The 16,613-nt window shown below is 38.3% G+C and overlaps 1 protein-coding gene across 3 annotated transcripts in view; it reads left to right on the plus strand.

Annotated features, from left to right (window-relative positions):
* Positions 1–581: 581 nt before the first annotated feature.
* LOC135210134 (C-type lectin 37Db-like) overlaps positions 582–16,613 on the plus strand; it is a 32,536-nt gene continuing 16,504 nt past the window's right edge. For 2 of the 3 annotated variants that reach the window (XM_064242951.1, XM_064242953.1), the window contains exons 1-2: positions 582–972; positions 16,148–16,324. In XM_064242951.1, coding sequence (XP_064099021.1) covers positions 897–972; positions 16,148–16,324 — 253 coding nt within the window. In that variant the 5' untranslated portion in view covers positions 582–896. The remainder of the gene's footprint in view (positions 973–16,147; positions 16,325–16,613) is intronic. The other variant, XM_064242954.1, reaches the window with a different exon arrangement.

The raw sequence follows: 16,613 nt of genomic DNA on the forward strand, positions 1-16,613 counted from the left end.
CCACCCCCACCCCATCCTTTTTTTCAGTCACACTATATACCAAGATTCGTAAGCTTAGCTGTTAGACATTTCATCGAAAACAAATTAAACTATGCAAACAATGGCATCTCCACCCACTCAGTCTGGTCAGCAGGACATTGCTGTTTGTGGTTTTATGGATGTGTAATAAAAATGAGATAATAAATATATATATAATACGTCTGTATGACTGAATGGATGTCATGAAAAATTGTGTATAAATCATAAGAACAACAATTATAAGTTACGGAGGCTCAAGTTATCCCGCAGGGTAAAAATCCCTCTCGCCTCTTCAGGTTTCTCTACAAGGAATGCGATTCTTGGATGACAGCTTTACGGTAGCGTCTAAGTTGCCATTAAAATGGATTTACAATCGTGCATTCAGTTGTTAATCGGTAGATTTTACAGAATGAATGAATATCATAAGTAGCCTTATTCATTAAAATCTTGAATCATTATAAAAGAATGAAATCTCTTATCGCGCGGGAAAAAGTAGGTTTAGGGTCTGCAACGCAGCTCATAGAAAACGGCGATGAAGGTTTCACTGAGATGCAGGATGTCGCGGTACCACTACTGGCCTAGTGATGTGAAAGTTTAGGTCTTCGGGAATCCGTAAAACCAGTCTGTATCCTGAAGCTGAATAAGAGGTATGCGCCGCGCTCCGACGTGTCTGGCCTTACGGTAGAGGAGGGTTGTCTCAACTGTTCCGACGGACCGAAATATATGGAATACAACGAAGACACGCTTAGACTCAGTCAGTAATGACATCGTAAACACGAAGGAAAAGGCGGATGTGAAGTGCTAAGGTTTACAAATCAGGATAAAAGGTTAATTTCCCAACGTTTCATGAACATTTGGTGTAAATCTACGGATACAATATGAACCATTGTGCCGTTCTCTTCGCTATCTTCTTGACGCTAACAACACCGCTGGTCGGATTGGGTGCGCGAGAATGTAAGTACATCAATGTATAATTTTCCAGTTCTTATACTCATAACTTTTTGCTAAAGCTGACTTTATTTTACAGATAAATTACGATAGTATACCTCGAAGTGATTTACAATAAACATCTAATTTCGCAACTACTGTTTGTTCAATGTACTGCTCAAGTCAAATCATCACATGACCTGTTGACTGTTAAGAATGACACACTATATCAATATGATAAAATGAATTATTCATACTCTCCCTTCCCTTAACACGCAATCCCATAATTCAGAAAAATGAAACGCCGCTGATTTTTTGCTTCTGATGTCCGGTAAGCACCTGGCTTGCCTTGGAGAAATCGCATCTCTTGTGTGGATGTACCTGCTGCCTCTTAGGAAACCACTTGTTGTGCAACCATCTTGTTATTTTTATGCCTCGCCTTGATTATTTAATACTCAAACATTATGTTGCCTGTAAACATCCACGTTGAGAGTAATGCCTCCTTACTTTGGTTAATTTTTTATCCTTCAGGTGGAAATGACCTAGGGCAATTGTTAGCATAATGTGGTCGGCTATTTGCTGTCTGCAGGTATTATTTTGGCCTATGTTTTTACTGCGATGAGAAAATATTCCTCCTACGTTCATGTGCCCACACTAAAGCCATTACGGGACCTTTTCATAAAGTTGCTGCAGGATTGTAGGACTACATGAAACGTAACGAACGGATTATGATAAAGATGGGAGCAAACATCAATAAGTGACCTTCAGATGATAAACTTCTGAGAAAATATGTCAAAGTTCAAAAGGTCCAGGATCAAGGTTAACGAGTAACAGTAATCAGCGCAGTTTTTTTTTTTTTTTTCCCTTTCTTTTTTGGTCTCACAATGCCAGGAGGCCCTTTGGCCGATCCCTTTGAGATAACTGTTAAGTACGGACGAGGAAAAAATGCAACATAGAAATCGAGATGTATAGGCTCACTAAAGGCGCCATATACAATTCTTTGGTGGTACTACCGTGGTATTGCTCGAAAAATGATCGAGGTGAAAAAGTCCATACAGCCTCCTGCACAGTCACGAGGTTTGCTTGGATAATACTAGGTTCATGGCTGCTGTCAAGATTATCTTATATATATCGTAACTATTTGGGACTAAAATGATACTATACAACTATGTCATTGACTTCTGTAAGCATATTGGATTCCATGCAGTAAACTCATATATTCAAGAAACTGTGATATATTGTTTGTATAGAGTTTTTACGTTGCATGGAAGCAGTGGTTATTCAGCAACGGGACCAACGGCTTTACGTGACTTCCGAATCACGTCGAGAGTGAAATTCTATCACCAGAAATACACATCTCTCACTCCGTGGAATGGCTGAGAATCGAACTTGCGACCACAGAGATGGAGAAACTGTTATATATAAAACAAGACGACGAACAGTTCTGCAGCTATAGAAAACACACCGAGAATAGCATGCAATTTTTTATGTAACATTTTTTCATAAATCATATCAGTAAAATAAATCATACCAAGGAGAAAGTGGTACATGATATTTCTTCTGAGATAACTGTTGGAGAAAAAAACCCATTTGGGTCTTCTCAGCTCCACCTAAGGATTATCCTTGACCAAAATGTAAAACTGTTAAAAGAAGTCACGACAACATGTACCGAGAAGACGTGTCTTCTCTGAAGGTCTTCAGAAGCATCCCGATCTGTCTCAAAGGTTGGTTAACTGTTGTTATCAGCATTAACTCATGATCACGGAAACTTATAATTTGGTACACTGAAGGTAAAGCTGCGTTATTTGTTTCACCGCGTATTTAAAAATACTCCAATGATTTTCTGTCAAATGTTTAATATCTTTTTGTCGCACAGAGACTTTGAACAGAGGTTTGGCAGTTCCGCTGGGATCGTTCACGTCTCATTTTGCTGAAGATGAATAGCTTTTCCATGGCACATCCGTCTGAATGAATTTAAACGCTAATCCACCGCTGACCATTTGTTCAAATTCTGACAATTTACCCTTTGCATGGTACTATATTCTCCTTTTGTATGGAATAATTGTTTGCATTAAATTCCTGGATGTTTCTTGAAACAATCTAGCTTCACAATTTTATGGAATCTGGAATATGCTGATTTACTGAGAACCATCACAACAGCACTGGTCAGTGTTGTTGATAAATTCACGGACATTAGCCGCGAGTCATTATAGTACCATCTGTTGGAACCATAAATAATTATCATAAACAAAATTTTCTCTCGGACGCTAGCATATGGATGATAAAGGAAACGATTTAGTAATCGTAAGTGATTAGGCTTCAACCAGGCTGTTGTTCACACACCTGAGACATCTGCCTCTTCAAAAAAAGAAAAAACAAATCGGTTAAAGGACTTAACTCTCTCTCTCTCTCTCTCTCTCTCGATTTCTCCTCGTCTCTCTCTCTTACTTCTCTCTCTCTCTCTCTCTCTCTCTCTCTCTCTCTCAACTCACGCCAGTTCTGGCAAACCATGCTTCGACTTTTTCTGAAATCACGAAAAAGTTTTAGCACCCGGAACCAATATAGAAATAAATGGAAGATTGTTAATCTCAAGGCCCATATTTAGAGAGAGAGAGAGAGAGAGAGAGAGAGAGAGAGAGAGAGAGAGAGAGAGAGAGAGAGAGAGAGAGAGAGAGAGAGAGAGATTGTACGAATAACAAAATCAGATAACAATGAACTTAGTTGCCATTCAATGAATTGTTTTACAGCTCTATCCCTTTTTATTGCGAATGGCATTTCAGTTTCCGTGATCTTTAGGCAACACTGCACCTGAATGCAAGTGAAAGGGTATCTAGTTTTGCATCAGTTTATTTGCTTTCTTACCAACACATAGAACGTATATTTACACCACTCCATCATCTTTTATGTCATTTATTTATTCATTTGATCTCAATTCCAGTCTTTCATACGCTAGGTCTAATGATCGGGGCCTGATACAACAATTCCCGGAAGTAGTGTTCGGTTAAAGCCTACACTACTGAGGCTAGTCTCATAAAAACGGACAAATCGCTGTAACGAATCTCTCTCTCTCTCTCTCTCTCTCTCTCCTCCTCGTCTCTCTCACTCCTCCTCTCTCTCCTCTCCTCTCTCTCATCTCGATCTCTCAGTCTCTCTCTTTTGAGGGCTATCGTTAACCTTGCTTGAACAAGCAAACGGCGTGCACAGAATTCCCTGAGCTCAATCCAAGGTAAACCACGTGATATAAGATGATAAAGGGGCGTAGTTGAGCAAGACTCAGAATTTTCTGGAAGAATGTGGACCCTAAACGTTCATCTTGTTCCCCTTTCATATTCATCTCCACCAAACACATTAACAAGTGAAAAACCTCCTTTGACGATGACGGACACATACGAGTAATGCAAGTCAGTATATTCATACATAAAAATGAAGAATAGAATAAAATGTGTTAACTTTATGATTAAACAGCCTATTACAATGGCATCCTTTGTTAAATAGTAATTACAGTGGTCTATGCATTAGGCACTATCCACATTTTCTAGGTACGGCATTCATGAAACAAGGCGTCTTGCATAAATTTTTCGAATCATAGGCCAAACGTTTTCAGCAAGTTTATAACATCAACAAGGAAATTTATCTTACAATAATTCAGTTTTTTCCATCTACTGTTCCTACACTTCTCAATGTTGAACACTAGACCATGATCAGTTTTTCTAAGGTTACCATAAGCTTTATCTCGACTCGGTCAGTCGTGTGTTCATTCAATTCAGAAGTCAAGTAGATTATCCCCATATCGCATACCAGTATCTCAATAGCTTTCCTTCTTTTACCTTTGGCTTTCGTTTTCCGTGGACGCGCTTAATCCAACTGTTTTTATTTTCGCCATTTTTTTACTTTTGCTTCGATTTTTATTATTTCTGAAGTATGGTCGGTGTCCGGCTTATAGAGAGCCAACAACTTTCTTGAAATTTCAGGAGGACAGTTTCATTATCGCGTACCATGAAGCTGTGACCACACCTTATTGACAGATGCACCCACTGTACTGCAGAGCATTAGTATGCAACCTTTACCACCTTATCAGTTACCATGTCTAACTCACTCATACCTTCTCATTTTTCATGGATGCGGCGCCCGTATCATACGTAAAATCTAAACTCTTCCTGTCGTTTTCGGTTAGCTCTTGGATATTACTGCCATTCCTTTTTAGTGTTCTGTCCACTCGCAGATCTTTCAAACTACTGACACTAGAGGGTTGCAAATTGGTATGGTGATCGTCCACCTTTCAATCATCAAACATACCAAACTGCAGCCGGTAGCCTCAGTAGTTTTCATTTCATCTAAGGTTAAAGTTAGCCATGATCGTGCGTCTGGCATCGCTATAGGGCTGAGTATCATCCTGCATAATAAGCAGTAGTTTCATACAGCATTACACGCTGTGCAGAAAACTCGATTGCGCCGAAGAAACTTCGGAGCAATTTTTACTTATTTGCACGACTTGAAAATGTCCAAAATTTTTATAGCAATGCTGAATTAATGCTGTTATTAAAGGTTTTATTTGATAACAGCTCCTCAGATTATTATGCATGAAAAGGAGGGCATCAGGGCACTGAGAAAATGGGCTCTTTAGTTCTAATGAATGGAAACTACCAAATAAGTCTTCTCATTTAATAAAGTTTAATTATACTTAATGTTCTACCTATAACCGACAATAAAAAGAAAGGAAAGGGAAGTGGAATAGAATGGGATATAAATTCAGGTCAAAGGCCCAGGCCTGGGACCTACAGGTCATTCGGTGCCGAAAAGGAAATTGAGCGTGAAAGATGTTTGTACGGTGTAGTAGGAGGGGAACCTCAAAGTAGTTGCAATAGGAAACAACTGTTAGGAGAGGGTGGAAAGTGAGATGGAAGAGAGAATATGAAATGAGGTATAGTAAAAGAAATAAAAAAGGGTTCTAACTTGGGGGGCAAAGTGACGCTGCAAAGAACCTTAAAAGTAACGTTCGTGAGGTGCTCTGATGGCGCCACCGGCCCGCCCCTCCCCTCCCCCCCCCCCCCACAACCCCTCCCCCTACGGAGTGAAAGGGAAGTGGAACAACTGGTTAAATGAAAGGAAGCAATCAATGTGCAACATATATCATTCACGACTCCAGAAGTTGATCTAGAAGCCAGAGCTCGCATTCCGGGAATCCCCAAAAATTAATAAAGAGAAATCTAGAACCCAAATACATAATGTGCCATACATAGGAGAAGCAACTACAAGATCGCGAAGAGCATTTCTGAACATTTCCTGTGGAAAAGGGTTCACTTTACGGGAGACAATCATGAAGTTAGAAGGTCAACTTCATTAAGGAAAAACGTTGATATTTGAGCTTGCATAGTTTCAAACTCATATTACAGGTAGTCATATTCAATCAATGGCAAATATTAAAGGTTAACGTTGTTGTCAGTGTATATGCCAAAGTGTCGTCGATACAACATTGTTGTCGAATCAAATGTGGCTTATCTTTCCCTGGGTTCACAAAACCCCATTAACTCTGATCTTCATTTGTCCGTACTATATTATCTTTAAAGGAGAGAAGTCTCTGTTTATCAGCATACTCTTCCATTTATTCCCAACAGATGTAAATTACTTTTTTAAACAAAAGAACTTCACCACTGTTCCTCCAATTAGACAAAGGCAATCATAAGCTGAGGCGTTGATGACTATCAACTACCAGAGACTAAACATTATCCAAAATATTTCTGGAACTTTCACAATCATCAGTACCACAGGTGCTTTTCTTCAACACACAAGTGTGTATACATAGCATATATATATATATATATATATATATATATACATAGATATATATATATATATATATATATATATATATATATATATGTGTGTGTGTATATATATATATATATATATATATATATATATATATATATATATGTATATATATATATATATATATATATATATATATATATATATATATATATATATGTACATCACCACCCTTTCAAGTTCTCCAATCTCATTCATTTTCATTTGTGGGGAATATCCATTCACTATCACAACTTTTTCTCCTGCCATACCCAGTCTTACCTGCACAATCCTTGACTTAACCTATCAGTATTGTTTCGTGGGTCCCCAAGGTTTTTCGAACATGACAAACCCTAAACCACTCTTTGTTTTCATTCCTGCACACACTGCCCTTTCACCTTTCTATCGGTGTCAGAACATTAGCCATGTTCTTTGTAAACAAATCTATTATCACACATTAACTCTGTTCTACACTATATCCAAAACAATGTCAATAAAGTTAAAGAGTTGCACTCCTCTCACATGCACCAGCTATCTGGTACCTTTCACACCCTAAAGAGAGAAGATGGTAAATATACTTTATATTTTAAGGCACCACTCGGAAATGAAATTTATGATTATCTTTGGCCTCGGGGAAAGAAAATCATCTGCCATTTAGAGGCATTTCTTCCCTCCAAGGGGCATACAACTCCTTTATGGGCGCTCCTCTGCCTTGTCCTACAATACATTAGCCCATTGGTACTTTATGAGGTTGCACTGATTAGTTTGAACATCTTACTGCTACTGAAGTAAACTAATATACTTAGTAATCTGACATATGGGTTTCCTTTTGTCATGGACATACTCAAAAGCAAAGTCAAGCATACATACATACATATATACATTTCATACATGCATGCATAATATATATATGTATATATATATATACATAAGTATATTGTATTTACTATTATGTGCACTGGACTGTGGTAGATTACGAAGTGAAAACCGAAGTGTGATTCCAGGTTGGGCAGCCTATCCTCATCGTGCTCTCGCGTTTTCGTGTCGACGAATGACCTAGAAGCTGCTACAAGCTCTTGGGAACCAGCCAGAATTTAACGAAGATGTGGTTTTAACTGAATGGAAATTCTCTCCTTTAAAAGCAACATTTTCATGGTTATAATCATTTTCTGATTGGTATTGGTATGACATTTCCCACAAGCTATAGAACGTTGGGTTCTCTGAATCTTAGGCTCATTACGATTTATTTTCGTAGCTGAATAAAAATAAAAGAAAATATACAACTCATGCAATGTAGGACTGAAGGAGGCTTCGATCCGTTGTTAGAAACGTATCAACATCTCTCGAACAAATTAAGATTTGAAAACATCTCTTAACAAAATGTTCCAGAGTAATTTGCACATACTCGACAAAGTGACCTAAATTTCTGGAAACAAAAAGTTAGGATTTACTGCAGGAATTAGTGGTTTCCTTCGACTGAAGTCACTGAGAACAAAACTTTAAGAATAATTTTAGAAATTTGACACCAACGAGAGCATAGCTAATAGTATCAAGTATTTTTTATGTGACCGTCATCATTTTTTTTTAGTAAATAACCGCATTTCCTAAAACTGCAAAAGCATGTTCACAAGGGACTGAATGAGCAAATCCAACTTTGGAGTCAAGAAAGAGAGAGAGAGAGAGAGAGAGAGAGAGAGAGAGAGAGCAGCTGCTAAAAATTTGCAACTTTTCCCTCACGTGTCTCCATGAAGATCTACGCGGCGAAAGTTGTGTTTAAACTCAGACCAGAGGGATTGCATATCGCCTCTTTTTTTTTATTTTTTCGGATTTTGTTACGAACTTTGTCTATTGGAGGGATTACTTCGTCCTATTGGTGAGAAGTGTAAAACAAATAGAGAGGAAATAGTCTAGCAAATCAGACGTTCAGAGAGAGAGAGAAGAGAGTGTGTAATTTCCAGGAAAGGAAACTGACCGAATTAATTAAACAGCGTGAGACCCATAGCCCACAATCAGCCATCTCTGACCAATCGCACACTCTACAAACCACACTGACTGAGTGACGGCAAGGGACAGTAGCAGCAGAGAGCAACTTCCACAAGGAAGCCAGCTGGAGTGCCGACGCGAATTTGGGTCATGAAGATTCAATGACCTACAAGTTGGTGGCGAGAGGTATGCGGCGGCGGCCAAGCTTCCATGCCCCAGGATGAACTCTGGATCTCGGGATCATCATCATCATCACTACGGCTCTCCCTCCCTCAACCCCTCCCCCCTTCTCTCTATCTCTATTAAACACACAAACTCTCTCTCTCTCTCTCTCTCTCTCTTACACACACAAACACACTTGTTCTCTCTCTTCCCATTTACGTTAAACGAAAACCAGACAAGAAACAATGGATGGAAACTAGAGCTGAAGAGATACAACACATCTCATTGCGGGAACTTCTTTACATACAAGATATGTGACACATGGAATAAACTGCCACCAGAAGTTGTTAACAGCAACAGTGTGGGAGAGTTTAAAACAAAGCTAGACAAAATCATTAATACACTGTGAATGAACAGTAAAACCTGCTCTTAGAGATAAGTGAGCACACGATGTCTCATCGGATGGACTAATAAGTCTCTGAGACATCCTAATCCTTGTAACTCCTTGTAACTCTCTCTCTCTTTTTTTTTTTACGCGCCCAGACTCTCTCTCTCTCTCTCTCTCTCTCTCTCTCTCTACTTCCAGCTCTGACCTAACATACTAGTATACACCATTTCTCCGCTAAAACAAGAGTCGACTTTTTTTTTAGTTTCTCCATAATAATACGATTTACACAGCGCAAAAAATCATCGTTTGTACATAAATCGAAGTTAAACAATAAGCTAATTATACAAATACAGCGACTTCTAAAACAAATGAGAGGTAGACAGAGAAGAAATAAATAAATAAAATATAAGCTGCTTCCCATGGCTCGAATTCTCGTGGCTAGCCTACATAACGGAGAACCACAATATCTTTGCTTCTTGTGTGTGTGTGTGTGTGTGTGTGTGTGTGCATAAGAGAGAGAGAGAGAGAGAGAGAGAGAGAGAGAGAGAGAGAGAGATTTTTAGTGTTTCTTAACATATACTTGGTACTTGTAATAACGAAAACACTTAAAAAGTGTTGGTGGTAAAATTATATGATAAGTCACCTGAGCTACTTGACCATGCCTTTCTCTCTCTCTCTCTCTCTCTCTCTCTCTCTCTCTCTCTCTCTCTCTCTCTCTAACACGGTGGTTGGCCACAATGAGGAATTTCCCCTAAGTGGGACCGAAGTAAACAAAACCAAATTGATTTCCACCTTCCATTACACTTTTATCAACTGCCTCGCCAAACCTAACTGAAACTTTCGTTTTCCTCCAAGAGGCGACGTTCATTCCATTTGTCATCAGTGGTAACGTTTACTTTTCAATGCTGCTAACTACAACAGGTAGTATTAGTAAACAATGAAGCTATGGAATCTTTCTGGAAAAAAAGCGACTATTGCATACTTTGATTTAGATGACATTAAAAATATATTTTAGAGTTATCATCAATTTGATTCTGTTGTTTTAGCTGTAGGTTCTAAAAAGAATTTGTATGGAAATTATTAAGTAACTAAAAGTCAGATTAAAATTATACTCTCTTTATTTTAGAAAGTATCCTCAAAGGATGAAGACACATCAGGAACTTATGGGACTGAACTTAGTTTCACTTAGCAGTTCACAAGATTGTCTATGCTTCTATTTTTTCCTTTACAATTGAAATCCTTAAATCATTCATGATGTTAAATTCTCACTCAGAATGTACACACACACACACGCACATACATTCAAATAGCACCAGCAAAAAAACGACCACTATCTTGATGACCAAACCTCCACAGCAATTAAGTAATTACGATTAAGGGAAAGGGAAGCAACGGGATGATTTCCATTAAATTTACGAGCATCAGCATTCACAATACGGTTCCACGGTAAGATGAATGAAAGACACCTGGTTGGTAGTACCTGTCTCGTGAGGAACTAGGATGCTGATGCTCTGCAGAGCAAAGCCGGTAGCAGCTTGCGCTAAAGGTAGCAGTGAAAGTTTCCTGTTCAATTTAAGCTTGTGGGAAATGACCGTGAGCGACAACTTCCGACGACTATTAAAGTAACAAGCACCACTGGCGGGAAACAGTTCACGGATGCTGTTGCCATTTAGAAACAATAGTAATATTCTGCCAACGTTTAGCTAGAATCTTTAGCACAGAGCTTCACACTGTCAAATTATTAGCCTGAGCGCCTTGCGAACAACTGCTAGTTTGTAGAAGAGTTGGATGTTATGTCTTTTAACTGCTGTAAATAAAAGGGATCTAGAAGTCGAGAGTTACAACAATGATCATCCAACATCAAGTTACAACAACATTAAATGCAGCGTTACCAACCTATTTACGTTAAATCACGAAGGAGCAGCACCGTACGAAATTGGTTAATCTTTACTGACTTTCCCAGAGTCATTTCATCTGCCATAGGGAAAGCTCATAAATACCAACAATCGTATCGTTAGACAGGACCAAAATAACAGATCCAAGAACATTACTGCCTGGAATTCCAGCCATGAAAAGCATAAGCTCACTGTGAAAAAAAATCTGACTCTCTACTGTGGCTGACTTAAATCTACATAGGTGTAATAACACAACAACATCAACAACAACAACAACAAGAATAATAATAATAATAATAATAATAATAATAATAATAATAATAATAATAATAATAATAATAATAATGAGTTGAGAGGCGCAATTTTACTTGAATTGATACCGGTCTTCATTTGGAAAACCTTCAGCCACAATAGAACCGACAGGAATAAGAAAACAAGAGGCGAATCGTCTAGAATTGTCTGATAGGAAGACCCATTGAAAGGAGGAGAGAAAGCCTCATTTCCTCTTCTTCTGACGAGACAAGCGATCAAATACTAAGTGACCTGTGTTTCTCAGGATTACGAATATGGCGTTTGTACTAGGCAACTGATGTCTTTTCAATTTAACTTATCAGGCACCTAAACATGGCCTTGATAGCTGCATGGCTCTTCACCTGCTCTAAATTTTTCTTTTTTGCTTACTTTGATTCGTCCAAGCACTAAAGCCTGAACAACCGGGAAGTTTTGTTCACGAGTATCACTAAGAGCAAGAATGGCAGTTTCATACAAAACTTGATATCCCTTTTAAACTATAATTAAATGGCATTCTTTTACCACAAGATTGACAATCTTAGAGTAGCACACATTACGGAACACGTTTCATCCATAATAAGTGTCTTTAAACCGTGAAAATAATCTATATTCTCACGAGGAAGTGGAAACGAGTATATTTCCTGTATTACCAGTGATCCCAAAATTTTTGCCGGTGTGCCTGCGCAACAAGTTCGTCAACTTTTCAACATCCACCTCTGGCAATTCCACGATTCTTACATTTTCTTCCGACAACGCTTATTGCACATCTTGTGTTTTACATTGAGTAAATAACTTCAATGGACAAAAATGTCCGAGCCAATTTTCCTGTCATTTTCTCGTTTGCATAACACCAGTCTGTCTGCCTGAAAACCGGCTGTTGATTCTCATGACCTTTCAACAGAAACCTGATTATGCACTATCCTTCACAGAGGTGGTCTCAGTTCAAAAATTGCTGGAACTTCAGGTATTCGACGATTTTCTGAACTTCAAGACTGAATATTCATTAAAGTATGCATTATGTAGGGAAATGAACACTCATGCTTTTCGAGAAAACAATAGAAAAATCAGTTATGTAATTACTGACCATTCCTCGTCAATGGTTCAAGCAAATGCACGAACATGCACGGCCTTGTTTACTGACGAATGTACATTAGATTATGAATAAAATTCGAACCTTCAAGCGTATTACGCAATTTTTTAAGTAAACCCCCTAAGCTAATTATCATAGATATGATGATGTTAAAATATATTTAATCCATCATAGCTCTTAAAGAAAATTACATAGTCTCTATGGAAGAAGCAGCGCGTAGTACACAGGATCTTGTGCAATCGAGAACAGCGTTCCCCCCCAGGAGAAAGTTCATGTTTACCGTTATTATTATGAAGAAGAAAAATGACCGTGTGAAGTTTACGTTGTGGGGTGTAGTCCATAGGAGTTGATGATGTCTGATGTTGCGCTACCTACCGTTTTTGCGGAGAGAAGAAAGGGGGATTTGATACGCAAGGCAGGATCACTTATACAAGACTTCGTGTAACACAAGACGATTTACACTAAGGAATTCTTTTTATTCTCTGACAACGAATGGTTACCTATCTTCTATATAAATCCAAGAAAAATGTTGTTCATTCTTATACTAATTATGATTGTTTAAGGAAACAATGAAAAATTAGTGTTTCAAATGATCAATGAAAAATTGGTTTCAAATGATGAAAAGTACTTGAAAACATATGCCAGTGAAGTATCTTAGAATCACGTTACATATGAAAAGCAAAATACAAGAAAAAGAGAGAGGAGGTAAATGATGTGAAGGAAGAATACCCAATGGCGTTGAACATAAAAAAAGAAAATGCTGTAAAGAAAATTACGGAAACTGAAATGAATCTAACAGGACATTTTACAGCAGAGAATGTATGGGAATACACAGAAATAACGAGAGAGAGAGAGAGAGAGAGAGAGAGAGAGAGAGAGAGAGAGAGAGAGAGAGAGAGAGAGAGAGAGTTAAATACTTCCGTAACAGTAGCAATACCGCACGACTTATCCCTAGAGGCGGTAATTTAATTCCCTCCGGAGGAAAAGTACTCGTATAGGCTGAACGGATGGCGGAAATGGCAGCAGTTAAAGAAGCATTCGCCGCTGTGAGATGGGGAAAAGGAAAGTGGAAGGAAAGGGAGGAAACCGCGAACATAAAGGGAATTACTCTAATGAAATCGTGGCAAAGTGAATTCCTGTTAAATTGCCAAGAAAAAGTACAAAATTGCTGAGCGTGTCACTGTCACCGGGAACCCGGAAAAACTATACCGATAGCTGGAGGAGGATTGAAGCCTAATGTCTCTTCTGCACGTCTTTCATGGCGCCAAATTTCTAAGTTGGGGAGGTTCAATTTCTTAAGTTTCCTTCGGCGTAATTCCAAAAATAAACTCATAAATTTTGTAAGTTGGAGAGACGAATGGCTTTCAGTATATTACATTTAGTAAGTTTTCTTCAGTGTATTTCCAAAAATAAACTGATAAATAAATAAATTCATAAATAAAACATACGAACTTGAAAAAGTCTGGATATATATCTGCTCAAAATTATACTTATATAATATTTCGACGTTTCAGTACGTCGTCTCCTTGTTCGCTTTAAAGACAAGAAAAGTTATATTAAAAAGGTGAGGTTGCCGAAAACTTTGCTTTACAGATGACGTAACGAGATGCCATTAGGTGACCATCCCGGTACTCAACCCCCCCCCCCCCCCCCCCCCCCCCCCCCACCACCACCCCCCCCCCCAAAAAAAAAGGCGACGAGAGTTCCCCAAGATTTCACAAGTCACTATTGTTCCCCTTTTTGTACTTTATACGTAGAAACTTCCCATGAGAGAGAGAGAGAGAGAGAGAGAAAATGATTATTAAAATTCACTACAGCATTCGAACATTATTCGTTCTTTGAAATAACCCGGTTGAGTTTCGGAATAATTCGTTATTACCAAGTGGAAAAACTTCATAAATGCTGCACAAAAGTATATATATATATATATATATATATATATATATATATATATATATATATATATAAACTCAAAATGCACACCTTAACACTACGGTACACATGTAGTACGTAGATCCCAAGTTCTTGCTAAAGAAGATATGGGCAAATGTGTGGGAAGGGACTGTAAAAATCTTTTTAAGTAATATGAGACCCACTTTTCTTACGCTAAAGTTGACCAATGCTATTTTTACATTTCTTTGTGTCCTTAAATTTGTTAATGGTGTAAGTTAGTCTTTTTCTGTAATGGAATTACATCGTGAACAGCTTCAGTACTTCTAGACGCTCTGTTACCTTGGCGCATATCTTTTTTTCCTTTTTTTTTTAACTATTGCTATATATGGTAACTATGCAGATCCTTACGTAAAATCTCTCATAAATTTAATAAAACCTAAAAGCCTTATACCAGGAGAGGATGTTTTTGTACTCAAAGAAAAAATGAGAAACCACAACTTTCAAGTTAAGCTTCCAAACCTTCGCGGTTCAAGTGGATTAGAATGCCTAACCTTAAGCAGTCCTACCAGGGGATATCTGCCATGGGAAGTGCAAGTAGGGTTTGACACTCGTGCACGGCACAGCTAGGTAGAAAAATGTTTAGTAGATGATTGTGGACCCCATGGAGGAAGAAACATCCTCTAGAATAATGTTGGAAACGTTTCTTATCTTTTAGGGCTGAGGGAATAGAATTCGCAGTCTCATACTTTAAACTACTTCAAAAAATAATATAAAACTAACATATTTAGTCTTGAGGCTTTGAATGGAAGTGGTTGGGGAACATATAAGAATAATTTGAGGAGTTGGATGTTCTGTTTACTTTGGTTTTATGACTCCCTCTATGGCGGGCCCTTGTAAGTTTTCTAAATAGGCTGCTTCTTATATTTCATGTAAGTCTTTTAGTATTTTTTCATCAGTATCGTAGCTCCTGCAGAATAAGAGAGTCTTCAGTTCTTTTTTTAAATTTGCTTTCTTCTTGTATGATCTTCATTTCGGGCGGTATTTGGTTGCATAATCTGGACAAACAAACAAGATATATTGGATCTGGATGGACAAAGTTGTGGTATTTAGCGTAGCAGAAATGTGATTCCGCCAAATACTTAGGCTTGAGAGCATTCATCACATAAAAGGTATGAAAAGAGAAATAAGAAAGGTTATTAACCGAAATATTACATGCACAGCCGCACAGAGGGTTATAAGGGGTTAAAATATCCTTTCCTATTTCCAATATTCACATAAAATTGCCATTTTCGATTTAAATTTCTCAAAACTTTTTAGAACTGGATGTGCAGCCCTACCTCAGCAACTTGGCCTGCCAAATCCCGCAAACTACCGTTACGAAGCATCTCGGTTTTACGAAATAATAGACAAAGTCTTTGTTTCCTTGCCAATTCTTGGGGTAATTGTAGTGAGAATAAATTAAATGCGCTCGATAGAACCGGCTGCCATAATGCCATAGCACTGGCACTTCTTCCAATATGTTATTGTGAAATACAGACTAGGAATTACACTAATAGTACTAATTCAGCATAAACTGCTCGAAAGTTCAAAAGAAAAAATAAATAAATGTATAAGCATAACCTTTTAATCCTAATTTATACAAAAACACAGCAAGGGACTGACAGTGACAGTTTTGTCTTTTCGTTGTTGCAGTGCGAAATCAGTCTCCGAAAGAACTAATTGCCCAACTGCTACTCCGAAGGTCTCAGTCAGCCAGTAAGTCCGTGGATTCAAGGCCGGCGCCCGCCAACCGTCCATCAAAGCTCAGCAACAATGAGCTAGTGGCCGGAGACACTGACCAAGAGGTTGAGGAACTAGCTCATTTTCTCAGTAGGCAATAATCGTGTGTTTTTTTTTCCCTCTTCCGTTGATGCTTTCAGTAATAGATTTTAGGCAACTCTGCCAAGCACTAGGCCAACTAAGGCCATCCAGCGCTATGACGGATGCTTTCAGTAGTTCATTAGCCAACTGCACTCGTTCTAATTATTTTCAGTGAAATGTCCCTCTGACAGAATTACTTAACTTGAATTAGATTCAGAGGAAACCACAGCTTTGACTTTCCTGGGAAAGTAGCATGCTTTTCTGCTTTCTTTCATTTCCCACCATTTAAAAAAATCGC

Source organism: Macrobrachium nipponense, chromosome 39 (genome assembly GCF_015104395.2).
Source record: "Macrobrachium nipponense isolate FS-2020 chromosome 39, ASM1510439v2, whole genome shotgun sequence".
Taxonomy (NCBI): Eukaryota; Metazoa; Arthropoda; class Malacostraca; order Decapoda; family Palaemonidae; genus Macrobrachium; species Macrobrachium nipponense.